The following is a 26,867-nucleotide window of genomic DNA, read 5'->3' as shown; positions in this document are numbered from 1 at the left end:
GTAAAATATATTTGTTTTAGTTAGAAATTTGAACTAGTAAATAATATTAATTTAGTTATATTATTAAATAAATATTTAGTGTGATAAATAGTATCATGTGTGATCAGTGGTGGATGCACTTGTAACAACTAGATAAGTGCCCCCACTCAAAATCTTATAACCCATGCTATTTTCTTGAAGTTCAAGATTATTGCCCCCATGATAAATTGTAATTTTTCTTACCCCATCGATTTTCGAATTTCAAATTGTGACCGAAAGAAAAATTAAACAGGCTCAATTCAATGGAATCTATTAATTGTAAATTATTTTTGCAAAACATTTAGACATTTAAACCTAATCACTTAGTTTCCTAATGCAAAAAATTCATTTGTCTTAATAGTTTCATTTAAATCTCATGTCTATTCAGTTATTTTTTCATGATATGATTAAAGATATTATTAGAGAGAAGATCCACATCGGAAATATGAAAGAGACTTGAGTAATATATATAAGAGACTTGGGTCAATCCACTAATTGCCAATTGGTTTTAAGTTGGAAGTCCAGAAAACTTGTCATGGTATCAGAGCGGGCCCAATACCATGGCCCATTAATTCGATCCGGACAGTGGCTCGATCATCTCATTAGCTGATGGGCCATAGAATGTTCAGTTCCACCGAGATCGCTAGAAAATAAAGCATGATTTTGGAGGGAGTATGATGGATTATGCGAGATTAATGGTTATACGCACCATTATCTCGAGGGAGGGTATTGGAGAAAAGATCCACATCAGAAATATGAAAGGGACTTGAGTAATATATAAGGGACTTGGATCAATCCACTAATTGCCAATTGGTTTTAAGTTGGAAGCTCATGAAACTTATTAAATTTATGTCTATATTAACACACAAAAAAATTAAAAATTAATATAATAATTTATAATTTATTTTTTAATAATTTATTTTTTTGCCTCGACTCCAAACTTTTTTTTACACCCGCATGATATGTGTGAATTATACAATACTAGATGTATGACTATTCACAAAACATCAAATTTAGTGGAATAATAGTTTTTTTTTTTTTGCAATCCCACTAAATTTGATGTTCCAGAATTCTGTTGGAGTTGACCTTACTACAGAAAATTATGAGCTGTAACGTAAACTTATTCATGGCCTATATCACCATCATGTAAAAATATACTAACTAAAAAATATAGTCCAATGAAATTGAATTCTTCACTGTGACCAATCACCAATGCCTCTGAATCATAACTAGTCATTCTTGATTAACTATCGAAAATACCTTGATAAGTAAAATGTATCAGTACTTTACATTCTTTGAAACCAATCTAACCACTATCATTATTAATGGGATATAAATTGAAGGTAAAAGGTGAAAAAACGGTGAAACTGTGTTAGTTTGTGAGCAAAGAAGATCACGTGGGGAGGATAAGAAATCGAATTGATGGGTTCATGGGAATGCTCTTATCGCGGATCTTGCCTCGTTTGACCACACTCTCTCTCCCTTTTCTCCAATATTATTTCTCGTTTAATAACCTTTATTTTATTTTATTACAATTTTTTTAAAAATCATAAGAGAAACTCTTTTTGTGTTCACATGTGGTGGTATAAATACATAGAAGACTTCTTCAATCCATTTCCAAGAGAAAAGCGAAGAAGGAATCCACTGTTAGAACTAATTTCATCTTTTCTGTTTTTGTCAAAACCCATAAAAGAATGACTTCATGGAAGAAAACAATCGCAACGCCATTCAAGAAAGCGGCGACGTTCTTTAACCAACCGCAGCAAACGTCACACAACCGCCACGCAAACGCCAAGGCGAGGGAGGAACACGAGAGAAGAACGGTGAAGGAGCTTCAAGGTGACGTCATGGCTTGTGGTTATGAAGATGTCCTCGTCATGTGGTCGATTCTTGACAAGTCAAACTCTTCAAACAATCTCAGTTCTTGATTAGTTGCTTATAACCAAAAGTTCTCTTTCAACGTAATTACATTACGTGAAAAAGGGAATTCAAATCTTTTTCATTTTACTTTTCCATGTGTACAGTTTATATTAGCCCGCCATGTCTCTCTTCCTTCTCCTTATCTTCATGTGGTCGCGGCTTCTATATTTCCTTTAAGTTAGATTTTAATGAAAGTTCCCATGATTAGTTTTAATTCGGATGTTTGTAATCCCCGTGACGATCTAATTATCGAATTCACGGTGCGATTTTTCATTTCGTTCGAAAGAAATTAAGTCTTTTGATGGTTTTATTTAGGCTTGTGGTTATTACCCGAACCATACCTGCCGAACTGAACCGAAAGTTTGGTTTTTGATTAGTTCGGTTCAGTTCGGCAAAGAAAATTGTTTACGGTTCTGTAATCGGCTAGTTGGTTTTCTAAAATTTATTTTACCAATCAGTATCAATTTTAACCAAATTTCCAACCGAACTAACCAAACTAATCAAAATTTGAACCGAAATTAACCAATTTTTCAAATTTTATTTGATTTACACCAAAAATTTAACTGAACTAACCGTAAAACCAAATACTTCGGTAATTTTTTTTGAAATCGTACTAACCAAAAACCGAACCCAACCGAATTTTATTTTGATTCATTTCAGTGAGATTTTGACCGACCCGAACTAGCAGAATTCCAAACTAACCGATCCAAACTAACTGAAGAAACCAAACCTGTAGGCCTAATTTTATTGAACCATTAGATTAATCTAATATGTTAAGAACTTGAGATTATAACCAGTACTGGTTATGATAAGAAATAAATATAACCGTTGAATAATAATGTATTTCGTAAAAAATGTAGCTGATAGAACTTTACATTATCTCAGTAACGGATCTCTAGTCTCATGGGGGACAATGTTATCGACTCTTATCCAGTGGACACTAGACTTGGCTCATTGATTGCCATGAAGTTTCAGTTTTCTTTTGGGTTAGTTTCCTTGCCTGGTTAATTCAGTTTAAAAGAAAGTTAACCAATTTAAACATATTGTTCTGGTTCGGTACAATCCCATTTACATGTTTGGTTACTTTGACAGCCATAACAACAGTTTTTACCCCCAAAAATAGTAGAACATGTGACCAAAAAAATTACAAACAATATATCAACGATCTTCAAATAAGATGAGTGGTTATTATAAGAAATTCAAAAAAAAAAAGAACAAAAACTAAATGTCAGGCCTTAAAATTTGGGGAACCCAATCATTGAACCCAAAATATATAAAGAAAAAAAGTACAGCCGTATAAGGTGCAGTGTGCGGTAATGTGATGAATGATACGATGTGATTGCTTTAAAGTGAAAGTGGGACAACATGATTCCTATAACGTGCCTTGTCTTCTCCATCACCCTCATTAACATCCCTAACATGTTCAAACATCTGATCAGAGAGCTGGCCTCACTTCTGCAACGTAACATGGCCACTTAAAAGGTCAAATCCATCTACATACTCTTGGAATTTTAAGTACCAGTTTGAGAACGAATACCTGCTTTTAGATTACAAGACACAAACAACACAAGAGATATATATACATACATATATACATACGTGTATTATGTTTTTTTTTTGTGGTAGAATCTAGCTTATTAAAAAAAAAAAAGAATCTAGCTTATTATGTTTCTATCAACTAATGGGTTTATTCATGAATGATTGATCTAAAGCAAATTACATTCGGGGCCTATTATAGAGTGAAATCTGGAGAGATACATGAACCTATGTGAAAGTTTCTCTAATATGATCAAATTCATTAACTCCATTGTCTGTAATTAATGAACTATTTTATTAGAGAGAGACTCTGTTGTCACTTGATTTTGGTCTGGCTTGTCAATTGTTTGCAATATACTTTTTATATCGGAACTTGAATTGCTATTCCCGTATACAGTACTTTTCATCAAATGAGCTTCACCAAGCGAATTTTTTTTTTTTTTTTGGTTCAGTTGCGACATTAAATTTAACAGAGCTTCTTGTACTTTCAATGTTTAATGGAGGTACTCCACAAATATGAATTATTATAAGGAATCTCAGACATAAACCATTGTCTGACAGGTCCTGTACTTTCAAGTTGACATGAAGAAGAGAACTTGAAGTAGATAAATAACAGAGAAGCTCCTCGAATTTATTTTTACCAATATCGTATGTAGTTGTACGCACATAAACTAAGGCCAGGAAAGTCACTTAATGAAACCGTTAAAGTTGTTCTAGTAAGTGTCCGTATAGTTACAAAGACTGAAACTTTGCTGAACTGTAGAATGATAGGGTAAAACACAGAGCCAAGCAAAGTCGAAAATGTTCATGAACCAGTGCTTTATGAAGGTATAGGTATAGTTCGGTAGGTGATAAAAGCTGAAAAGAAAGAAGGAACACAAAGATATACATAAACAAAAAACAACAATGATAGATACATTTGGTCTTCATTTTTTTTCACCACTCATAAGTCCAATTAAGGCCCATTCTTAGATAATAAGATCATGCCACTTTTTTTGTTAAAAAAAAAAAGAATCATACCACTTTTTGTAAAATGTGTTTTTCCAATCTAATACACTGATTGAAATTCAAAAGTTTTGTTTGGGTTTTTGTTATTCTATACAGTATAATTTTCAATCTATGCACCTATTAGCTAAGAATGAAATATCTAATGATTAGCTTTCCACCCTTTGTAAGCCCATTTGGGCCGATGGAAATATTTGCCCACAAAAAGAAAAGAGTTATAGTCTGTGGACAACAACTCATAGTTTAACAAATAATGGTGGAGAAATTGAAATTGTTAAGAACTTGAGGGTCTAAGTAGAAATGAAGCAAATATAAACGCAGCAGCAGCAGCAAGAAAAGTGGATAAGGATTTTCTAACCGAAGCAGAGAGCGCAAAGATAAAAAAATGGCGAGCGTGAGTGGGTGTGGTTCGGTGAGCCTCTTAACTAACCGCAATGCATTCCTGGGAAGCGGACTGCAACACCGTGCCGTTTTTCTGAAACCATGGTCGCCGCCTTCGCTGCTCAAGTCTGGGTCCTTGGTCGTTGAAGCCAAAACCAAAACCAGCAGCGAAGACAGAATCGCCCGCCATTCTCGCATCCGTAAGAAGGTACTTCCTTCAACTCTTCACCAATTGCTCTATCATCTCTTCAAGAAAGTGGTTACTTGGACAATTTTTGTTAGAATTGCGAAAAAGTTGGATGCTTTCTTTGAAATTGAATTGAAGAATATAGATAATGTTGCTACTGTGATGAATCTTTATTATGAGTAGGAACTTTGTTTGATTCTTGAATCTTATTTGTTCTTCTCATAGGTTAACGGTACAACGGAGAGGCCAAGGCTGTGCGTGTTTCGCTCGAACAAGCATCTTTATGTACAAGTGATTGACGATACCAAGATGCACACTTTAGCTTCAGCTTCCACCAAGCAGAAACCTATCTCTGAGGAGTTCGACTACACTTCTGGACCAACCATTGTAAGTTCTTCTTTATACCAGATGAATCAATTTGGTAAAGAGAGATAAATCATTTAGTACGTTTTGTTGATTCGTGTAGGAGGTGGCGAAGAAAGTAGGGGAAGTGATAGCGAAATCATGCTTGGAGAAAGGGATCACAAAGGTGGCATTTGACCGTGGTGGTTACCCTTACCATGGGCGCATTGAAGCTCTTGCCGCTGCTGCTCGTGAACACGGTCTTCAGTTTTAACCGTTTGTATTTTTCATTTCCTTTTGTTTCTGCGGAACAGAGAATGTAGACAATCCATTGAAATGTTGAAGTTTCCCTTTTATGAAGAGTGTCCTTTGTTGATAAAAAAAAACATTTTAAGTGGCTGGTTTTGGACTACAATAATATACACATGAAACAGAGGTAATCATCATAAGTGGCAACACATTCAAACATACATTATTGGGGCTGGGCATTGGGTTCTAGACCGAACCGAACATGCCAAACAGAACAGAAAACAGTGTGAGAATTTTTTTTTTCTTATATTTCAAACCCAAAGAAAAAGTCGAAAATCTTGACCGAACCAAAAACTTCTCCGACAATACTTTTTTTTTTTTTGTTGTGCACGCTCCGACAGAGAACATTTAAAATGTCGCAACGAAAGGACAGGCCGAGAAAAGGTTAACTGTAACGCAAATCTAAAAGATTTCCCGCGTCGGCGTCCCTACGGCGGGAAATGCTCACCGGACAAGAAAGCCTGCTTCGGTTGATCGGGAAACGCCGCCGATGTCTCCCCAACCGCCACAATCTCCTTTCAACTCCTACTCCGGTATCCATCTTCTCCCTGAATTTTTTTTAATTCCCATAAAACAAAACAAAAAGTTAACCCCTTTATTCTGAAACTTCCTCTTTTAGAACTCGTTGAATCTCGATGTCAACGACTCTGGCAATCTCATCTCACCAACCGGAGACAATATCCGTTCTCCGGAGACTCCTCCGACTTATCCCGGCAACTCTGGTGGGTAATTAACTAAGAAAGGTTCTGTCTTTTGCAATGGTTTTGAAATTGACAAACTCCTCCACTGTTCACAGATGATTTGAGTGTATCAAGGAAGAACAAGAAGAAACGGAGATTGACTCAGACCACTCTTCTTCAGTGGTCAGGGTCAAAACAATCTCAACATAGTCCTTTGATCCATCCCCAGAAGCAGCAGCAGCAATCAATACTCGAATTTGATGATGACTCAAGTAGTGAGGAGATTTCGAAAACTGTGGCTTTAGACGAAGCCAATGGTGATGAAGCTATTCAGACCTTTATAGTTGGTAGGAAGTTTAGTGATGTTCAGGATTTAGAAGCTGGGGAAAAGATCTGTCTTTTGAGACACCCTGAGAACATCAAGGATCCCAACGCTATAAAGGTTTAACCCTTTTTGTCTTTCTTGTGTGTGTTCTGGTCTCTTTATGTATTGCTTAAGCATTGGATTCTTTTGCTTTCATACTAGGTACTTTCTTCTGACTCTGGGTTGTCTGAGATACTTGGGTATCTACCTAAAGATGTGTCCCAGTGCTTGTCCCCACTGATCGACCAATATGATCTTAAGTTTGAGGTTAGTGACTTCTTGTTGTGCTTTCTCTGATGTAAGCTGAAATGTTAAGATGTATATCTACTTTTTCTTTTGCAGGGAACAATAAATTCTGTTCCTAAGAATTCTTCAGAAGCTGTTTCAGTTAAAGTTGTTTGTCGCAAGATGACATCTGATGGTTGGAAAGAAAGTGAATCTGCTGGTGGAGATTTTAAGCTTATGTGGGAGAAAGTTCTTCAGGTTGTTGAGCATCAGATGTTATTTCCGCCTAAAACGACAAGATACCAGTTGAACTTCAATGTATTAGTACAAGAGGTCCTCAGAAGTTGCTCTCACCTATTCACAGCCGATGAAAAAGCATTCTTGGGTATTCATTTCACCTTTGTTATCTTCACATTTATTTGTCGGTTTCCTTTTATGATGTTGTTGGAATGATTGATTAACTTATTTTTTTCTATACTCTTGTTTCTCATTTTGGCTTACAGAATCCTTCACATCTCTTTCAGAGGATAGCCAGAGACTTTTCATCCGTCTTTACACACGAAAAGGTATCTACTCTGTTAGATTCCTGTTTTGCATAATCCCTCCTCTATTCTTGTTTGTCTGCTCTCTATATGTTGTAAATGGTATTGGTACTAGACAAACTGCATTGAAGGAACCTCAATGAGTTTGGTGTTCCTTTCTTTCCTGTTTTGATGCGTTTAATAGTTTCTAACACTTAGTTATCTACCTTTTCGAATAAACATTCTGTGATTATTTATGGAGTAGATTAGAATAGTGTTAAACTTTTGTAGAATGTTATGTGGATTGTTGTCTCAGTTGTAGTGTTTGGGTTAATTGAAACTTACTTCTTTGCTACTCTTTTCTTGACTGAAGGTAGTTTCACTTCTGGTGGTCATGACTATTGTTTTCTTTCTGAAGATAACTTTTCTTTGAAACTGTACTTGTTCCAGGGACCACTCTTGCTTGAGTCATTTAAGTTACAGTTCTTATGATACCTTTTTAAATTGTTTGGATGCTTGTTTGTTCAGGACCTTGGTTCAGGCTATCAAATATTTCATACCCTGAGGTATCTGATTCTCTTCAAGCTCTGAAGGATCTAACTGGTAACTAATATGCGCTTCACACACACAATAACTTTGTCTAGTTTCTGTTCTATTCTGAGCATGTTAAAAGACCCTAATATCTATACGATGTTCAGTTAAGGGATTCATGACCTCAGTGGAAAACGCAAATGATCTAAACTACCAAACAATGAAGGAGATCATAGAGTTGCTTAACGTCACTGAACTTCGTGATATCTTATCTGTAAACAAGGTTGGACCAAACTTTCTTTAAAGATGTTTTCTCTGTTAATTGGAAGTATTCGATTTCAAAGGTTGTGGTTCTCTTATTGTGTGATCCAGGTATTCAGCCGCGGCTCAAGAAAGAGAGACCTTATAAATTCACTCTGTTCTTATTACAACGATGGGACGAGGTTAGTTTGTATTTCCTTGTAATTAGACTCTTAAAACCATGTTTCTGTTTCTCTTGGAGGTTGAGTTGTTTTGTTTTTACTTTTAGGATCAACGTAGGAACAATGATTCTGGAAAGAACAGGACTATGTGCTAAGATATCCAGCACATCAGAATCTCTCATATGGCGTGTTGAGGTGAACTCTTCTGCTTGCAGAAACTAGCCTCCTTTATTTAATGATGAGAAAGAAATTAATATGGTTGTAATGTTGCAGAGACTTTTCTTTCTCAACGGAGAGCAGGACCTATCCTCTTTCGTTCTGCTGGATCTTGGTATTATCAAGTACCCAATTTACAAATGCATTGACTCAGAGCAAATATTTTCAGACCGGACTAAGCTTTTAGCATATGAAGAGGTGTTTTACTTGTCTATATTGCTAAAGCAAAAGAAACATGTTTGTCTATACAGTATCTCAAAGCTTCAATTACAGGCCATTGAAGTGGCTCAGTTGATGGATGAGTCTCTTGACTGTGAGGATTCTGGGACAGTGTTGAAATGCATCATGATTGCTGAGACCCGCATATCTAGTTCCTCTTCTTCAGAATCTGCGCTATTTAATTGCTTTACAGCTCCATGGGTTTACTCAAAGATGGTTCTTTTAGGAGTTTCCTTTCTTGAGAACCAAAAGAGGCATGTTGAAAACAAACCATCTCCTCTTTTGTTAACTTGTTCAGATGATTCTGTTGACACTCTTGTCTCTGGTTTCAGATATAACCAAGCAGTTTATCTACTGAGACGTCTGCTTAGTTGCTTCAGTTGTGACGGGAGACGAGGATACTGGACAGTGAGGTTATCAACAGATTTGGAGCACATGGGACGACCAAACGAGAGTCTTTCAGTAGCAGAACAAGGACTATTGGATCCTTGGGTGCGTGCTGGTTCAAGAATAGCTTTGCAGAGACGCATTCTTCGTCTGGCAAAACCTCCAAGGCGCTGGAAAACTCCCACCTTCCCAAATCTCGTCGACAACAAGATCCCTGAGGTTACCATTCAAGGGAGGTCATTGAACTGTGAAGTTGGCATGAAGAACAGGTTCTATGGAGAAGACGGAGAGCAATGTGGAGTTGAGCAGCTCGCATTGCAGTATTACAATGGAGAAGGAGGAGGATGGCAGGGGATGCATACAGAGAGTAGCATCTGGTTAACCATTTTTGGTCTTCTCATGTGGGACATTCTGTTCTCTGACGTCCCTGGTGTTTTCCAAACTCGGTTCCAGGTTAATGAAGCTCACTAATTAGTGTCTCATTCATACAACAAATCGAATGTCTCTCATCTTTGTTCTTTTTGTGTAGACTGCTCCCTTGGACTTAGAGACTGAATCTTTCTATCAAACCAGGAAAGAAACAATAGAGGCACAGCTGGAGAAAGTTGCAAGCGGAATGGCTGAAGAGATACTTATCATATCATATGAAACACACCGTGGAACAGCGTGCAGAGGAGTGGCGTGGGAGCGGTTTTCGTTAGAGGAACTGAGAGCAGCAGTGGCTTGTGTTGGAGGCAAGTGTGTAGCATCGCTTTGTCGGTATCTAGCTCAAGATTATAGGAGCTGGTGCAGTGGAATGCCTGATCTGCTTCTGTGGCGGTTCAAGGAGAATGGTTATGAAGGTGAAGCTAAGCTTGTGGAAGTGAAGTCAGAGAAAGATAGGTTATCAGAACAGCAACGAGCTTGGCTTCTGCTTCTAATGGATTCAGGCTTCAATGTTGAGATTTGCAAAGTAAGACCTGCTTGTGTTTAATTAAAGCTATATACACATAGATGATTTATCATAATTAACACATAATAAAACATTATTTGTTGTATCAATGATTGATCAAGTAGCCTCTCTCTTTTCTTTTTTCTTGTACCATATAATGAAAGACTAATTAAAAGAAAATGAAGATTAATTTTCTCGTACTTTTATTGTTGACTGATAGAAGGGAATCGATTTTGAAATAGTATTGAAAGAACATCTTTATAAGTACAAATTAAAGTATATACCAAAATAATCAATTTATATTAATTATCCTTTTTTACTTAATTAATATTGTTGAATAAATGGTACAATTTTTGTGTATTTGATAAGGAAATAGACTTTTGGGTTTCACTTAGTGGCATGCACAGAACTAAACATGATCTCAAACAAAAATTAGTCAATGAGAATTTCTAATTTATAAAACATTATTAAGTCATTAAACGGACCTGTTGATCTTCCCTAAACCTGCAAGAAACAACAATGTTATTAATTTTCTTTATCCTGATTAGTAGTTTAGTCTATTGCAATGGACAACCAAATTACTAAGAAATGATGAGTCACCAACAAAAGACTATTTACAGACTGTAGACAACAAGAGCCTCAAGTAGAAAAGTAGTTAAACTAATCTGATGAGAGAGACGAGACAAAGTCCTTTAGTTTTAGTTGACTACTAGGCTGAAAAATCTTCTCTTGTCTTTATTACAATATTACTTCTTCTTGTACACCATCTCTCTCATCTCGCAGATCTAAAGAAAGAGAGAGAGAGATTAAGACAAAACCATGAGAAAAGGAGATTTAACTCCTGACAGAGATCGTGTGATTGAGGAACATGAGTTGCAAGAAACTCGGTTTAGTCCTGAAACAGAGAGGAACAAGAATGCTAGACAATACCAAAGAGAAGAAGAAGAGGAAGAAGAAGAATCTGTGGAGGGAATATTTGAGAGCAGAGAGGTTCCTTCTTGGAAGAAGCAGCTAACTATTAGAGCTTTTGTGGTTAGCTTTGCTTTAAGCATCTTGTTCAGCTTCATTGTGATGAAGCTCAACCTCACAACAGGAATCATCCCTTCTCTTAACGTCTCTGCTGGTCTTTTGGGATTCTTCTTCGTCAAGACATGGACCAAGATGCTTCATAAATCTGGTCTTTTGAAACAACCCTTTACGAGACAAGAGAACACAGTTATTCAGACTTGTGTTGTTGCTTCCTCAGGCATTGCCTTTAGCGGTAATACAAACAAAGAATCTCAAAACTTTTGAATCAAGATTTGTTTTCTTTTCTTGATTTCTGACTTTTTTTTTTTTTTTTCATAAATAGACAAAATCTTTGAGGTCTTAATCACACACAACTCACCTGCCCTTTATTTATGCTTTGTTAATTAAATTTAATTGCAACAGGAGGGTTTGGGACTTACCTATTTGCAATGAGTGAACGAATAGCTAACCATTCAGGAGATGCTGCTCGTGGCGTTAAGGACCCTTCTTTGGGTTGGATCATAGCTTTTCTCTTTGTTGTCAGCTTTCTTGGCCTCTTCTCTGTTGTCCCTCTTCGAAAGGTATGTGTAAAACCCAAAAGAGACATTAAAGCAGCTGGTGGAATCTTACACTTGCTATGTTTTTTTTTGTAGATAATGATAATAGACTTCAAACTAACATACCCAAGTGGTACTGCAACTGCTCATCTTATCAACAGCTTTCACACTCCTCAAGGAGCAAAGCTGGCCAAGTATGAGACTTACGTCTTGCTTACTAGTTTTTTTTTTTTTTTTTTGAGTTATCTGCTTATTGACTTGTGGCTCTGTGTAATCAGGGAACAAGTGAGAGTGTTGGGGAAGTTCTTCTCCTTGAGCTTCCTTTGGGGTTTCTTCCAATGGTTCTTTACTGCAGGAGAAAACTGTGGGTTTCACAGTTTCCCTACCTTTGGACTCAGAGCATACCAATACAAGTAAGCATTAGGATATTAATTAACTGGTTCATTGTCTTTGGCTCATGAATTGGTTTGTTGTCTCATAACCTGGTTTTATTATCTCGAACAGGTTCTACTTTGATTTTTCAGCAACATATGTAGGTGTTGGTATGATATGCCCATACATAATCAACATATCTCTCCTTTTGGGTGGGATTCTCTCTTGGGGGCTAATGTGGCCTCTCATTGAAACTAGAAAGGGAGATTGGTTCCCTTCTGATGTTGACTCTAGCAGCATGAGCGGTCTTCAAGCTTACAAGGTAAAAAAAACAAAAAAAACTCCCATCACTCACTTTTTTATTCACAGCTTTTGCTGTAACTATTGTTTATTTCTCCTCTTCAGGTGTTCATTGCTGTTGCAATGATCCTAGGAGATGGTGTATACAACTTTTGCAAGGTGTTGAGCCGAACCCTTTCAGGACTATTCAAGCAGATCCGAGGTGAAGCTAGTTGGAGAAACTCTCTTTCACGTGAAGAAGAGCCCCCTGCTTCTCCATTGACACCAAAGATATCTTATGACGACCAGCGTAGAACAAGATTCTTCCTTAAAGACCAGATTCCTTCATGGTTTGCTGGTGGAGGGTATGTGCTTATAGCTGCAGTATCTATAGCTATACTACCTCAAATGTTCGATCAGCTGCGATGGTACTACATTCTGGTCATCTATGTCTTTGCCCCAGTCTTAGCCTTCTGCAATGCTTATGGAGCTGGGCTCACTGACTGGTCACTAGCATCAACCTATGGAAAACTCGCCATATTCACAATCGGAGCATGGGCTGGTTCGGACCATGGAGGTGTTCTTGCAGGCTTAGCGGCTTGTGGAGTCATGATGAACATAGTTTCCACAGCTTCAGACCTGACACAAGATTTCAAGACAGGTTACCTAACATTGTCATCTCCAAGGGCCATGTTTGTAAGCCAAGTGATTGGAACAGCAATGGGGTGTCTGGTTTCTCCCTGTGTGTTCTGGCTTTTCTACAAGGCATTTGATGATCTCGGCCTCCCAAACAGCAAGTACCCTGCACCCTTTGCTACTGTGTACAGAAGCATGGCAAAACTCGGTGTTGAAGGTGTTTCTTCTCTGCCAAGAGACTGTCTTGTGCTGTGCTACGCGTTTTTCGGTTTTGCCATACTGATAAACGTAGTGAAAGATGGTCTTGGGAACAGATGGGGAAGGTTTGTACCTCTTCCCATGGCGATGGCTATACCGTTTTTCTTAGGGCCTTACTTTGCGATCGACATGTGCGTGGGGAGTTTGGTTTTGTTCGTCTGGGAGAGACTAGATGCTCCAAGGGCTGAAGCTTTTGCAACAGCAGTGGCTTCTGGTTTGATATGTGGAGATGGAATCTGGACTTTGCCAAGCTCTGTGCTAGCTATAGCTGGAGTTGAACCTCCTATCTGCATGAAGTTTCTCTCATCTGAAACGAACCACAGAGTCGACAAGTTTCTGCAAGGATCCTCTTAGTTTTTTTTTAAGCTCAATGAGATGGATCTGCTTTGGTCAATCGTATAGCTAGATGAGAGACCCTTGTATCAAATTGAACAAACATGCTTTTATACATAACTTGGCGAACACATACTACTAATAAGCTTGATGAATTCCATTATCACATTCCTGTTATTTCTGAAACATAATTATCAGTCTTGTAGCAATTTCTCTTACAGAACATAACTAATAGGGCTAGAAAGCTGTTCATTCTCACAGCAAAAACAATTAACAGACCTCTATTTCTTCTGGGAGGCTTTTGAGGATGATTTGGCCTTTGAAGTACCAACTGTTTTCTGCTCTGCTTTCTTGAATAGGTTGGCTACTGTAGCTTGAACGAGCTTGCCGTCTTTGCTGTTTGATTTTTCCTTTTTAGCCGGAAGTTCGGTAGGTAACTTGCCTGTTGATGCAGTGGTGATATCAGCTTGAGGTTCCTCACGAACTCTTGTTGAAGAATCAGTTTCCAACAGCGGCTTCTCATCTTCTTCATCAGATGTATTGCCTTCACTTTCACCTGAGGAGTTTTCTGGAGAAGTTTCTGCAAAGCTGTGGAAATTGTTTTTAAAAAAAAGGCTGTTAAACCTGATACTACTTATTGGATAACGACAACTAAAGATCTTATAAAGGAGAACGAAACACAGGAAGTCACACATGTACGCAGATATATAAACAACAAATGATAGAATCAACGGTAATATATATAATAAACCAAAGATCTTAGCAAGTAGAGTGAGTCTCATAGAGGCAAATGTATTAACGATATAACACATTAAACTAGACAGGCATCATAGATATTAGTTACAAATCAAATGACAGAAAGTGATTCCCCAGACTAAATCTAATAACTCATCATATATATCGGCATCACTAAAGCTAGAAAGAGTGTTTGCTTGAAGTAGAAAGGATGATTACTTGAACTTCTTGCCAGAATTTCTCTGAGACTGTCGAACAGGAGTTAGTTGAACTGGTGTCACTTGAATCTTATCGTCCGTAAACTCTCCATTATCAGACAAAATCTCCTCCATTTCAACTTCAGGTGAGTCCGTCTCTGTCTCAGTTGGTTGGCTACCAGTTTCAGGAGTCGCAACCTTCGTCTTAACCGAAGCTGCAGCTGCTGCTGCTGCTCCTGCCCCACCTCGGAAATCAAACTCAGTCTGCTCCGCCTGAAACCAAAGAGTTCTCTTAAGGCAAACCAAACCTGAGAAAATCCAAATTAGCTGAAATGTAACTACTGGACCTGAGGAGACAGTTCTTTAGGGAAGTCAAGACGGGCTTCCTCAGGGTTCTCCTCTTTAGTCCCAATCCACCATGACTCAGAGAACACAATCTGTATACATATTAAACCAAATGCTCAAGACTCAAAGATAGGACACTGAAGGTTCCAAGCCCAGAGACTAACCATGTTATCAAAGTAGTCATCGCATAAGACATTCTTGCCACCTCTAGAGAACTGCAGAGTCAAGTATCTGTTCTTCGGATACAGAATCGTTCCAAAAAGCTTCATTCGACCCTAAAAGAACGCACCACCAAGATCAGTGGTGATTCCGATCAACATTGAGCGAACTAGGGTAAGATCTGATCTGACCTGGGGGAAGTTGAGGTAGAGGACGGGGTTCTTGGTGGAGAGACGATCGAGATCGCCGATGGTGGCGCCGGAGACGGGGGCGAGGAGGCCGGGGAAGGAGAAGAGGAAGCGGTTCTTGCGCTGCGACTTGCGGATGATGTCGCAGCCGTGGTGTTTGAGGACTTGCTTGGAAGGTTTGAGAGAGGAGAGGCATCGGGAGGGAGAGTCGGAGAGGAGTTTGTTGCCGAGAGCTAGGGTTTTCAGTCTCTTTCTCTGTTTAGACTCTGGATCGTCTTTCTCTCCTCCTTTCTTCGATGATGAAGCTCGTACCATTGTTGCTGCTACTTACTACTCCCTCTCTCTCTCGCTGACTTCTAAAGCTTTTCTGTGTCTTCTTCTTCCTCTAAATTAAATCTAATTTAGGCCGCCTAGGCTTCTTTTCTTCTCTTTTTTTTTTTAAACACCAAACTGATATTAAAAAGCTCAAAGAATATAAAAATTTACAACCAAAACAGAAGATTCATGCTCAGCGAAATGAAAAAACCCAAAGAAAAGCTTCTTTTTTGTTTTCAGGGCGATTGTTCGAAAGAACAATTGATAGTCGAAATCGACGTTGATATACCTATAAATTGGAAGAAAATCTGTTACATATTTTCTGTTGGTTTGGATTCAGGTGATTACCAATTTACTTCAAAAATTCTAAATATTAAAGTATTTTAGGTAAACGTTGCTAAAAAAAAGTATTTCGGGTGAACAAAAAAAAAGTATTTTAAGATAATTTGAGTATTTTTGGTATTATAAATATGGGTTTTGAAATTTTCAAATTTAGATTTTATATAGTTTGGATTTGGATAAAATTCAAAATTTCCAGATATATATTTTAATATTTATGGATATTTCAGATATTCGTGGGTTTTGAGATATAGTTCCGTTACTTTAGATTTTAAATAGCCGAATTGAATCTACTCGAACCCAATATAACCAAAATTTACTGGTTTTTATTTTAGGTGTTTAGTTTTGTGATTTGAACGATCTGGACCCAGTTAAAACCAATCTAAAATTAGAGTGGGAATGAATCGAATATCTGAATTTTTGGAGATATTCATGATCCGATTCGATCTGTACAAAATTTTTTTTTTGGCTTGGTTCTATTCGGATCAAGGCTGTATGCAGTTACAAATTGACATGACTACTCTCTCGCTATTAAAACTGTGAATTAATAAAACAGATTCTTTCGATCTCACCATTGCTTTTGCGTCTGAAAGTTTTGCTTATTTACTCTGGACCCAGCTGCTAAAGTGCATATAATCTTCCTTTTCAACAATCCAGAGATCTTATAGTTGAAGCAAGTAGGCGTACACAACGAGGAACCTTTGTGCAGTTTATGTTACTACATAGCAGCTGGATGTTTAACTGTAATGATATGTTTTCTGGATTGTTGAAGATGTTATATATCATTATAGTGATGGTTACAGAACAAGGATAGCCTCTGGATCCAGATCTCATTGTTACAATGTGTATATGATGAAGTAGTTGAATTTCAGACCACTACCAGCTCGATCAGTAGAGTTGTGTGCCAGTCTAAGTTTATTTGCTGCATCCATTTCAGTGAAATCATAATAGTATACATCAAACAAGTTTTTTTTTTTAAATATGAAATTTTATTCAACCCGAGAATCGGGAATTTAGGTCCGGTTACCAGTACGATTTTGAACAAAATTTCCAAGTAAACCTATTACATCATAGTTTCGCCCACCCACTAAACCCTGCATGTTCCACTATTCAGCTCTAAGCATTCCTAGGACTCAGTTTCTGTTTCCATTGGCGATGATCCCGAGAATGTGAGGTTCGTCCCGAGAATATGAGGTTCTCCTTGTTGCCTCGGATGCCAGGATTTCCCGAGTCGCCTTTGACGTAGCTAACTTTCAAGGATCGCGTCATAACTTGTAACCGTCCCTGTCGTTTTAACGCTTATAGTGTAGGTTTCAAGTAACCCTTACCGAGAAGAGCTCCAAGAGACCAAGTGTAGGTTTCAACATCAAACAAGTTTAATCCAATTAAGCAGATTATTCAGCAGTACTTCTTACTATGGATCAGAAAACATGAACAGGCTGCTATGTTTAATAAGGCAAGTAGAACATAAGCAGACAAACATTATTGTAATGCATCCCAACCAATGAAATAAAATATGCAAAACTCAATGTAGACAGTAAAATAGTTTATTGTGCTGGACGATGGAGCAACGCAGGCGATGGGCTAACGCTGGATTTGATAAACGGATTAAGTCTCTTCAACCACTTGGACTTCCTCTTCTTCTCTCCAGGTTCAGTTCTTGTTTCACTCATCTTTCTCTTCTTGCTCTTGCTCTTATCCAACCCAAAGCATCTCGGCGAGGTTTCATTTTCATAGACAGACTCTCTCGATGAAGACTGCAACGCGTACACTTGGTTCTGTAGAAGACACATCTCGTGAAAATGATCGTTCCTCATCTTAAGCACGCATCTAGCGAGCCTCACTGCCTCTTTTTTCATGAACAGCGCTTCGGTGGCGAGGTCTCTGTTCTCTTCCAAGAGAGAAGTGAGTTTGTATTCAAGATTCGTTGTTTCCTCTACCGCTACTTCTTTCTCCATGTCAAGCAACGTCACAAGCTTCTTTAACAACTCGATCGTCTTGGAAGCTTCTCGGAACTTTTGTTCTCCGCGACGCAACTCGTCCTGCGCCATATCTTTTTCCGTGTTTGCGGTCGCGAGCTGCGAGACTAACTCTTCGATTTTCTGCTTATCACAAGTGGTGATTTGCATATGTTGGAAGGACAAGATGCTCGTAACTTCAGAACTAGTGTCAGAATCATTGTCATGAGAAACGGGTTTAGGGAGGTTTTGTGGTTTGGCATGGTTGTAACGGTTCAGTAGAGTTGTGTAACTATCGTAGAGATCTTCACAGAGTGAGAGAAGGAGAGGACGTCTCTGGTAAAACCATTCAGCACGCTGAGAAAGTGTTTCACCGGTTTGGTTTTCTTCAAGAGCAGAGACGCGCAATACTTGCATCCGAGATTCAAGCTCTGTATTCATCAAAAAATCATTTTTTACACAATTTTTCAGACCAAAGTAAGCATTACATAGATCAGACAGAATTTTTGGTTAGTGTACCGGAGAGAGATGGCAATTGTGGAAGAGAAGACTGAGAGGCATCCATGGGTTTTGTCTTCAAACAGAGAGTTGTTTTGATGTTTAAGGGACGCAGAGTAGTTTTTTTTTTTTTTTGTCAACCCGCAGAGTAGTAAAACTTGAGCTTCAAAGAAAATAAAAAATCCCAGATTTTGCAAAAATATAAAAGAAAAAATAGCAAAACGAAAGAATCAGTGAGATGATTTGAACACTAATGGGACCTATTTACTGCAAAATATACAGAAAAGGTATGAGGAAAATCTACAGATTCAAAAAAATCATAGAGAGAGAGAGAGAGCTGAGAAACTGGAGATTTGTTATCATAAAAGAAGCAGTGGTATGCGCTTAATTCAAAATTTGTAATGTTTATTTTCATTATTATTCGAATTTAAACATTCATATTACTATTAGTCTATTAGTAACAAAACGTGTTTACTATCTATATCGAATAATACATTTCAAATCAGCAGTTATAAAAGAGGCAACAGTATCCCCTTAATTAAAAAAAATAAAATTTTAAAAGGCTTTCAAACTTAATTGAAAATTTATAGGTGTATTTGGAGATTTTGTTCAAATTTTAAATCAACAGTTGTATAAGAATGTTTTCCAACGTAAAATTGGAGATTTGTTGATCACAAAAGAGACAGCAAAATATCTGCTTATTTCAAATTTTTGTAGTAAATTTCATGAAACCTATATAAATACAAATGCGTTTTATACGTAGAATTGATGTTTCGATTAGTAACAAAACTATGTGTTTTGCCTGCATATTCGGACAATCTTTTTATAAATATTTATTATTTTAAATCAAACCAGCACGATAAGTTATTATTTACGTCTTAAAAAATTAAATCAAACATCAGATTCTTCATATATGATAGTTTTTCATTAAAAACACTCAAATATTAAAAAGTATTTTTGAAAATATATTTATGCAAATGTAATCACTTGATTAATATTTGGATGCATGGAATGGTCAAGCTGGGAGGGGCCCAGTCCCCTTAGTGCAACGTTTCGGAAATGTGCGTAGAAACTTGGGTAGATGGAAGAGAGAAAATGGTAGTAACTCAAAAGAAAGGCTGAGTATATTGAGGTTTGACTGGGAGGCTGAGTATGCTGTTGGGTCTCTGGATTGGGCCAAAATAAATTTCCTAAAGTCGGAAATCACGAAAGCTTTTCGAGATGAAGAAGAGTTCTGGCGCCAAAAGAGTCGAGACAAATGGCTTGTAGTTGGGGATAATAACACTGGTTTCTTTCACGCGTCGGTAAAAGATTCTAGACAGAGGAACCAACTGTCAAAACTGATCAATGATGACGGCCAAGAAGCTACTACGACTGAGGACATGAGAAAAGTGGCTGTAGATTATTTTACGTCCCTGTTCACTTCAAGTGGTGGTGGAGACCTCTCTGATATTTTTAATGGCTTCACCGCTAAAGTAGCAGACGAGATGAATGAAAGACTGATAAAGGAGGTGACTGACGTGGAGATACGGGATGCAGTTTTTGGTATCAAAGCAGCTAGTGCGCCGGGAAACGATGGTTTAAACGGTCTTTTCTTTCATATTGGGACATCATTGGTCCTGATATCACAAAGGAGATAAAGGATTTCTTCTTAACTGGTTCTTTCCCTCGTGATTGGAATGTCACGCAGCTCTGTCTTATCCCAAAAGTAACAAACCCGGAGAGAATGGTTGATTTAAAACCGATTAGCCTTTGTTCGGTTCTTTATAAAATCATTTCAAGGATCTTAGTGGCAAGATTAAAGCCTCATCTGGAGAAGGTGGTATCGCCTACACAATCTGCGTTTGTACCCGAGCGACTGATCTCTGACAATATTGTCATAGCGCATGAAGTTGTGCATGGTCTGCCTACTCATAGGACCATATCCAAAGAGTTTATTGCGATCAAAACTGATATGTCTAAGGCATATGATCGAATTGAGTGGAGATATTTGAAAAAGCTTTTAATCGCCCTGGGTTTTGAGAAGAGGTTTGTGGAATAGATAATGTTCGGCGTGACCTCTGTTACATACTCGGTCCTAATCAACGGAGAGGAAAAAGGTAGTATTATCCCTCAGCGGGGTTTGAGGCAGGGTGACCCGCTTCCCCCCCTTTCTTTTTGACCTTTGCACTGAAGGTTTATCTCATCTTTTGAACAGAGCAGAGGGCTCGGGCTCTATCGAAGGCATTAGCTTCTCTGAGGAGGGTCCAGCAATACATCATTTATTTTTCGCTGATGACTCTCTGCTTATGGTGAAAGCTACGGTGGAGCAATGCACAGATATTCGGCGGGTCTTGAGAGTTTATGAGGAGAATTCAGGACAGATGATCAGTCTTGCCAAATCGTCGATCACTTTTGGAAGGAAAGTGGAGCTGGAATGGAAGATAGCTATTAAGGGAATCTTAGGTATTGAAGCTGAAGGAGGAACTGGGAAATACCATGGTCTTCCGGAGTGTTTTAGTGGCTCTAAAGTTGAGATGCTCAAGTACATCCAGGAGAAAATGAACTCTAGGTTCCATGGCTGGTATGGGCGATTCTTGTCTGCAGGTGGCAAAGACATCTTATTAAAAACGGTTGCTATGAAAATGCCTGTTTTTGCTATGTCAGTTTTCAAAATTGCCATAGACTACTTGTAGAAACCTCACGAGTGCGATGTCCAGCTTCTGGTGGAACTCACAGGAAGGAAAATCTAAGATACACTGGATAGCTTGGGATAAGTTGTGTTTGGGGAAGGATCAAGGAGGAATGGGTTTTAGAGACATTGAAAAGTTCAATCAAGCTTTGCTTGCAAAGCAAGGTTGGTGGCTTCTAATGGACCCAGAATCTCTTTGTGCTCGGTTTCTACGTAGTAGATATTACCCATCGGGGAACTTTATGGAGGCGACTATGGGATCTAGGCCTTCGTATGCGTGGAGGAGTATCCTCTTCGGCCGACAACTGCTTGAGAAGGGTCTGAGAAGGACCATTGGGGCTGGGGAGGAGACGTCTGTGTGGCTTGATAAATGGTTATTCAGAGAATCTCCGCGGGCTCCGTTACGTAAGACTGTGTTGTTTGATTTGGATTTAAGGGTGTGTGATCTTATAGAACCGCAAACTAAGTCTTGGGACAGGGGAAAACTGGAGAAGAATTTCTTTCCCCCAGATATTGATCTGATCTTGAAACAAAAACCGGTGATAGACGAGAAAGATGGCTTTGAGTGGGTTCATACACATTGGGGTGGTTATACTGTGAAGTCCGGCTACTGGCTCGCTTCCCGTCTAGACTGTTCGGAGGTCCGAAAGGAATGTTTAGCTCAACCATCGATTCACGGCCTCCTGGAAAAAGTTTGGAAGGTGAAAACAGTCCCAAAGATTCGAATATTCATGTGGAAAGCTTTATCGAATGCTTTATCTGCAAATGATGGGCTTTTGTCTCGAGGCATGAAGATAGATCCACGATGTCAATGATGTGGTATGGAGGGTGAATCTATCAACCATGTGCTCTTTACCTGTCCAGCGGCTCGACTTGTGTGGGCCCACTCGAATTTCCCCTTCCTGCGTAGGGGCTTTGAAAACAGAAATTTGCTGGAAAATTTTAATTACTTACTTTTCTTACCAAGTGGTTTAAGAGCTCCTGAGGAAATAACACGATGCTTCCCGTGGATTTTATGGATCATTTGGAAGAATAGAATTGCTATTCTGTTTGAAGGTAAGGATTTCTCGGTGGATGAGACTGTGGCAAAAGCTAGCGAGGATGCGAAGCACTGGTTTGAAGCTCAGTTCCGTTTAAATGAAGAGGTGGAAAACGCTAACAGAGACGATCGAGCTAGATGTAGGTGGGAGGCTCCAAGTTCGGGTCTCTTAAAATGCAATGTGGGTATGCAGTGGTCAAAGCATAAGAAGATTCTCGCTGCGGCTTGGGTTCTGAGGAATAGTGGCAGAGATACTTTACTTCATAGTAGGAGGGCTTTTGGGAACATAGAGTCTCTATTGGATGCCAAATTCTTTTCCTTGATATGGGCCATTGAATCTATGAGAAGCCATCATGTGGAAAGTGTTATCTTTGAGATGGAGTTTTTTGATCTTTTTGGTGTTATAACTAAGCCACGGGCATGGCCTGCACTCAGGTATCAAGGGGTGGAACTCAGGAAAGCAGTGGTAGGTTTCAAGAAGTGGGAGTTTATGGTGGTTACCCACAGAGCAAACCTTTGTGCTCAGTCTATTGCAGAGAGTGTGACGAAGCAGAAGCGATTCCAGTCATATGTTGCTCAGGGCTTCCCCTCGCTGGCTATTTGATCTCTTCGAAGCTGACAAACAGAGGTCTTGATCGGCTGTTGTTATGGATGTGTTTAGGTGGTTTGGTTGCTAGGTGGAGCTATATGCTCGGTGCCTTGTTGGAGAAGTCTCTTTGTTTTGTTTTGGGTTTTTCGGTTTGGTTGGATATTTGTTTCTTTCTGCTACTTTGAATTATTAATAAAGTTCTTTCAGAGTTAAAAAAAAAAAATCTATATCGAATAATACTTTTCAAATCAGCAGTTATAAAAGAGGCAACAGTATCCCCTTAATTAAAAAAACAAAATTTTAAAAGGCTTTCAAACTTAATTGAAAATTTATAGGTGTATTTGGAGATTTTGTTCAAATTTTAAATCAACTGTTATATAAGAATGTTTTCCAACGTAAAATTGGAGAATTGTTGATCACAAAAGAGACAGCAAAATATCTGCTTATTTCAAATTTTTGTAGTAAATTTCATGAAACCTATATAAATCCAAGTGCGTTTTATACGTAGAATTGATGTTTCGATTAGTAACAAAACTACTTGTTTTGCCTGCATATTCGAACATAATCTTTTTATGAATATTTATTAGTTTAAATCAAACCAGCACGATAAGTTAATATTTACATCTTCAAAAAATTAAATCAAATATCAGATTCTTTATATATGATAAGTTTTTCATTAAAAACACTCAAATATTAAAAAGTACTTTTGAAAATATATTTATGCAAATGTAATCACTTGATTAATATTTGATTATAAATTATAAATTGTTGTATAACTAAATTTAATTTTTTTATAGTAGAAATATTATTTCAAGATAACAACACAATATATAAGAAGTATCTTGTTTCAAAATATGATATTATTAATATAAAATTCGATTTTAATTATATAATTAATATATATATATATATATATATAAATTCATTAAGATAACATCAAAATATATAAGAATTATCTTTTCTAAATGATATTACTACTATAAATTCATTTTTAATTATAATAAAATATATAAAAATTCATTAAGTGTAACAATGACATTAACCAGCCTAACTTTTAACGTGAGAGCTCCGTTGTGAAAAATTGTTTTGCAAATAATAGTGTAGATATGTTTACTTACATACTATTCAATATCCACTAAAAATAAACATTGCTCCAATGTAAATCCTAAAAACAATATGGGAGATTTTCATGTTTACCATATTGTTGATACTATTATTCATGTTTACTTAATTAAATGTACCATTTTACAAATACTTTCTTATACGTTTTCAAATTCGAGCCATTTAATAAAAAAATTCAAAATTTTTTCTTTTCAAATTTTCTTTTTGAAATTCAAAAATTATTTTTAAAACTATTTTTATTTTTGAAATTAAAATTTTATGTATATACTTATTAAAATTCTAAACCCCACCTTTCAGAACTCAACCCCTCAACTCTAAACTCTAAATTAATTAACCCGAGGGTTATAAGTGTTTATTTACCTTTTTAAAAATGAAGATAAATGTGGTTAATGTAAACATGAAAAATGTTATTAGGAATGTGATAGTTTAGGTAATTTCCAAAAATATAGGGAAAATCGCATTTTTAACCATGAAAGTGTAGAAAGATAGCACTTAAACTTTGGTTCTCGAAAACTCACACTTCAAAACCATTAAATCAGTTATATTAACACATAAAACCTTGACACTAACTTACTTCTTTACCACACAAAATGTGACTGGTACTACTGATCCGTGAAAACTATGATGTGTCAGTTATTTTACATTTTTTCTTTTAAAAATAGAAAATAAAAAACATGTAAAATAATATAAATATATGAAATAATAAAAATCAAAATAATAAATAACTTCAGAAATAAATATAAAAAATTCAGACAACCAAAATAAATGAATAAAGTAATTAATTTTTTGAATAAATTAAAATATTAACAAGTTCAAAACAGGTAAATCAATTCAACACGTGCCAATGAGAATTTCCTTCATATTTTTCATATGTGACGGTTTCTCAATATATCGATGGTAATATTTTTCATACATATTATTATTGATGTTGATAGCTTCTTAACATATTGTTAATGACGGTTACCGATATATCAAGGTAAAAATTATATTAATAATGATATGTGAAGAAGTTATCAACATTAAACTGTTACCGTTGATACATCGGAAACTGTCACCAACAATACGAAGTTATCGACATCAATAATAATATTAGATAAAAAAAACTGTTACTGTTGATATATTGAGAAACCATCACATATGAAAAATATGTTTGAATTTTTCACTGGCATAAGTTAAATTTATTTACCTATTTTGAACTTTTTGAATTTTTTACTTTTGAATTTTTATTTATTTTTAATTATTTTAATTCGTTAATAAATTTTAATTATTTATTTTTTTATTCATTTATTTTTTTTGAATTTTTATATTTATTTTTACATTTATTTCTGAATTTATTTATTATTTTGGAACATCAGGTACCATGGATCCCGGTCAAATACATAATCACAAAAGGAACCAGAGAATACCCATTAGTTCACCTAATAATTTTGAATACAAACAAAATTTTCAATCTAAACATTCAATTGTCAAAATTGGATTTAATTAAAAAGGAACTAGAGGTCGACAGTAGAACTCATCTTTCTATACTAATATCATCGCTCCGATACAGGTTTCCCCACAAGCTAGAAGGATTGATGAGAAGGTGGTTTGACGTAGTGAGAGTTTAGAGTCGATTATAGTCACGTAAAGACAAGAACTAAGACATATTTTATGATTCTTTAATTCTTTTGTAAATGAGTTCATATTTTGATCAATAAATTTCAAATTTCATCAAAAAAAAGGTTGAATTTACTCTCTGCGTAGACCTACCTCATTAGATGAATTAAAAGTGATGGATTTAAGTTATGGTTCATTTGGTGCATAAACAGGACCAAGAGCATCCACAGTTGAGGAGATTATGGGACATCAGCTACCATGGATCCCGGTCAAATACATAATCACAAAAGGAACCAGAAAATACCCATTAGTTCAAGTAATAATTTCGAATACAAACAAAATATAACATCTAAACATTCAATTGTCAAAGTTGGATTTAATTAAAAAGGAACTAAAGGTCGACAGTAGAACTCATCTATCTATACTAATAAAGTTGAATTTACTCTCTGCTTAGGCATCTACCTCATTAGATGAATTAAAAGTGATGGATTTAAGTTATGATTCATTTGGTGCATAAACAGGACCAGGAGCATCCACAGTTGAGGAGATAATGGGACATCAGCTACCATGGATCCCGGTCAAATACATAATCACAAAAAGCCAACCAGAAAATTATACAAGTTAATATGGCTCTGATACCAACTAATATAGTATGTCGATCCGAACGTTTAGTCTAAGAATGCCCACTCGAAATCACATGTCTTGTGTTTGTTGAAAACAATAGTTTTAGCCAAATGCAAGAGATAAAAGCCAAAGCTCTTTGATTAAATTGAAAATAAAGGTGGTCTCTTACAAGTTTAGAGAGCCATATTTATACTATTTAGCATAAATCATAAGTCCTCTTGGATTCAAATCTACCTCATCCAAAAGTCTTAATCTAAATCCTTATAGTAATAGGAAAAACCTATGTTTATCTTAAAACAAAAGAAATAAGTACAAATCGAAAAGGAAATGACATTAAAACCGAAAACTCTTGATGGAAGTATTCATATGCTGCATCAGTAGCTAAGAAAGAGATATAGCAAAATCAATGTTGAACTTTTTGCTATTAACGAAATAAACAAATCACATGAGATATAGATACTTGAACTCAAGTAGTGAGACTACACAACCAAGACAAAGTTTAATACAAACAAACTCATATAATTTAATAACTACAAACATTAGGATTAACAAATAACAAATATCATGCATGAAGCGCAGAAAAACCAGTAGTTTTAAAAAGAATTGCATACGTGTCATCATTAGGAGAGAGCTATGATTGAGTGTCTTTCTAAGAAGAGAATAAACTCTACTTTATTGTCATAGATAATATTTTTTCCGTTAAAGTTTTTTTCATAAAAATAGTAGTTTTATGTTTTCAATATAATTTTATAGTTTCTTTCTCTATTTACTCATATTAATTAAGATAATTACTACATATTATATATCAATAATATTAAAGCAGGAACATGACTAATTGATAAAATATTATGTCCA

General features: G+C 36.6%; 6 protein-coding genes across 6 annotated transcripts; 4 read left to right on the top strand and 2 right to left on the bottom strand.

Moving 5' to 3' along the window:
• The first annotated feature begins 1,502 nt into the window (after positions 1-1,502).
• On the top strand, positions 1,503-2,248 carry LOC106359519. Its single transcript, XM_013799203.3, has one exon. The coding sequence runs from the start codon at positions 1,713-1,715 to the stop codon at positions 1,944-1,946; it is 234 nt and encodes a 77-aa protein (XP_013654657.1). The 5' UTR covers positions 1,503-1,712; the 3' UTR covers positions 1,947-2,248.
• A 2,432-nt stretch (positions 2,249-4,680) lies between these two features.
• On the top strand, positions 4,681-5,749 carry LOC106360543 (50S ribosomal protein L18, chloroplastic-like). The gene is made up of 3 exons (XM_013800153.3): positions 4,681-5,068; positions 5,273-5,434; positions 5,514-5,749. The coding sequence occupies exons 1-3, from the start codon at positions 4,865-4,867 to the stop codon at positions 5,661-5,663; spliced, it is 516 nt and encodes a 171-aa protein (XP_013655607.1). The 5' UTR covers positions 4,681-4,864; the 3' UTR covers positions 5,664-5,749.
• A 179-nt stretch (positions 5,750-5,928) lies between these two features.
• On the top strand, positions 5,929-10,394 carry LOC106360542 (fanconi-associated nuclease 1 homolog). The gene is made up of 14 exons (XM_013800152.3): positions 5,929-6,231; positions 6,318-6,420; positions 6,495-6,820; positions 6,905-7,009; positions 7,085-7,352; positions 7,471-7,533; positions 8,017-8,091; positions 8,187-8,302; positions 8,392-8,462; positions 8,549-8,636; positions 8,715-8,855; positions 8,931-9,130; positions 9,209-9,716; positions 9,793-10,394. The coding sequence occupies exons 1-14, from the start codon at positions 6,139-6,141 to the stop codon at positions 10,234-10,236; spliced, it is 2,601 nt and encodes an 866-aa protein (XP_013655606.2). The 5' UTR covers positions 5,929-6,138; the 3' UTR covers positions 10,237-10,394.
• A 429-nt stretch (positions 10,395-10,823) lies between these two features.
• On the top strand, positions 10,824-13,814 carry LOC106360540 (probable metal-nicotianamine transporter YSL8). The gene is made up of 6 exons (XM_013800150.3): positions 10,824-11,455; positions 11,626-11,783; positions 11,856-11,953; positions 12,038-12,172; positions 12,264-12,453; positions 12,537-13,814. Exons 1-6 carry the CDS (start codon positions 11,014-11,016, stop codon positions 13,656-13,658), a joined length of 2,145 nt encoding a protein of 714 aa, XP_013655604.2. The 5' UTR covers positions 10,824-11,013; the 3' UTR covers positions 13,659-13,814.
• LOC106360541 (DNA-binding protein RHL1-like) lies at positions 13,727-15,654 on the bottom strand. Its single transcript, XM_013800151.3, has 5 exons — positions 15,265-15,654; positions 15,079-15,189; positions 14,917-15,006; positions 14,592-14,842; positions 13,727-14,225 (listed from the first exon to the last, which is right to left on the bottom strand). The coding sequence occupies exons 1-5, from the start codon at positions 15,574-15,576 to the stop codon at positions 13,919-13,921; spliced, it is 1,071 nt and encodes a 356-aa protein (XP_013655605.2). The 5' UTR covers positions 15,577-15,654; the 3' UTR covers positions 13,727-13,918.
• Positions 15,655-16,658: 1,004 nt separating this feature from the next.
• Positions 16,659-19,325, bottom strand: LOC106358732 (kinase-interacting family protein-like). The gene has a single exon (XM_048737584.1). The coding sequence runs from the start codon at positions 18,312-18,314 to the stop codon at positions 17,463-17,465; it is 852 nt and encodes a 283-aa protein (XP_048593541.1). The 5' UTR covers positions 18,315-19,325; the 3' UTR covers positions 16,659-17,462.
• Between the last annotated feature and the right edge of the window lie 7,542 nt (positions 19,326-26,867).

This window comes from Brassica napus, chromosome A8 (genome assembly GCF_020379485.1).
Source record: "Brassica napus cultivar Da-Ae chromosome A8, Da-Ae, whole genome shotgun sequence".
NCBI classification, from domain to species: Eukaryota; Viridiplantae; Streptophyta; class Magnoliopsida; order Brassicales; family Brassicaceae; genus Brassica; species Brassica napus.
The sequence above is the reverse complement of the archived record's forward strand: the minus strand, read 5'-3'. Positions and strand labels throughout refer to the sequence as shown.

What these genes read in the sequence shown, in the direction of transcription:
- LOC106359519 (XM_013799203.3), top strand. Translation starts at nt 1,713, where the DNA reads ATGACTTCATGGAAGAAAACAATCGCAACGCCATTCAAGAAAGCGGCG.
- LOC106360543 (XM_013800153.3), top strand. Translation starts at nt 4,865, where the DNA reads ATGGCGAGCGTGAGTGGGTGTGGTTCGGTGAGCCTCTTAACTAACCGC. An exon ending in ATTCTCGCATCCGTAAGAAG is followed by an intron (nt 5,069 to 5,272) that starts GTACTTCCTTCA and finishes TTCTTCTCATAG; the next exon opens with GTTAACGGTACAACGGAGAG. An exon ending in ACACTTCTGGACCAACCATT is followed by an intron (nt 5,435 to 5,513) that starts GTAAGTTCTTCT and finishes TGATTCGTGTAG; the next exon opens with GAGGTGGCGAAGAAAGTAGG.
- LOC106360542 (XM_013800152.3), top strand. Translation starts at nt 6,139, where the DNA reads ATGCTCACCGGACAAGAAAGCCTGCTTCGGTTGATCGGGAAACGCCGC. An exon ending in TCCTTTCAACTCCTACTCCG is followed by an intron (nt 6,232 to 6,317) that starts GTATCCATCTTC and finishes TTCCTCTTTTAG; the next exon opens with AACTCGTTGAATCTCGATGT. An exon ending in TTTTCCAAACTCGGTTCCAG is followed by an intron (nt 9,717 to 9,792) that starts GTTAATGAAGCT and finishes CTTTTTGTGTAG; the next exon opens with ACTGCTCCCTTGGACTTAGA.
- LOC106360540 (XM_013800150.3), top strand. Translation starts at nt 11,014, where the DNA reads ATGAGAAAAGGAGATTTAACTCCTGACAGAGATCGTGTGATTGAGGAA. An exon ending in CTCAGAGCATACCAATACAA is followed by an intron (nt 12,173 to 12,263) that starts GTAAGCATTAGG and finishes TATCTCGAACAG; the next exon opens with GTTCTACTTTGATTTTTCAG. An exon ending in GCGGTCTTCAAGCTTACAAG is followed by an intron (nt 12,454 to 12,536) that starts GTAAAAAAAACA and finishes TCTCCTCTTCAG; the next exon opens with GTGTTCATTGCTGTTGCAAT.
- LOC106360541 (XM_013800151.3), bottom strand. Translation starts at nt 15,576, where the DNA reads ATGGTACGAGCTTCATCATCGAAGAAAGGAGGAGAGAAAGACGATCCA. An exon ending in TCTACCTCAACTTCCCCCAG is followed by an intron (nt 15,190 to 15,264) that starts GTCAGATCAGAT and finishes GCGTTCTTTTAG; the next exon opens with GGTCGAATGAAGCTTTTTGG. An exon ending in CTAAAGAACTGTCTCCTCAG is followed by an intron (nt 14,843 to 14,916) that starts GTCCAGTAGTTA and finishes CTTTGGTTTCAG; the next exon opens with GCGGAGCAGACTGAGTTTGA.
- LOC106358732 (XM_048737584.1), bottom strand. Translation starts at nt 18,314, where the DNA reads ATGAATACAGAGCTTGAATCTCGGATGCAAGTATTGCGCGTCTCTGCT.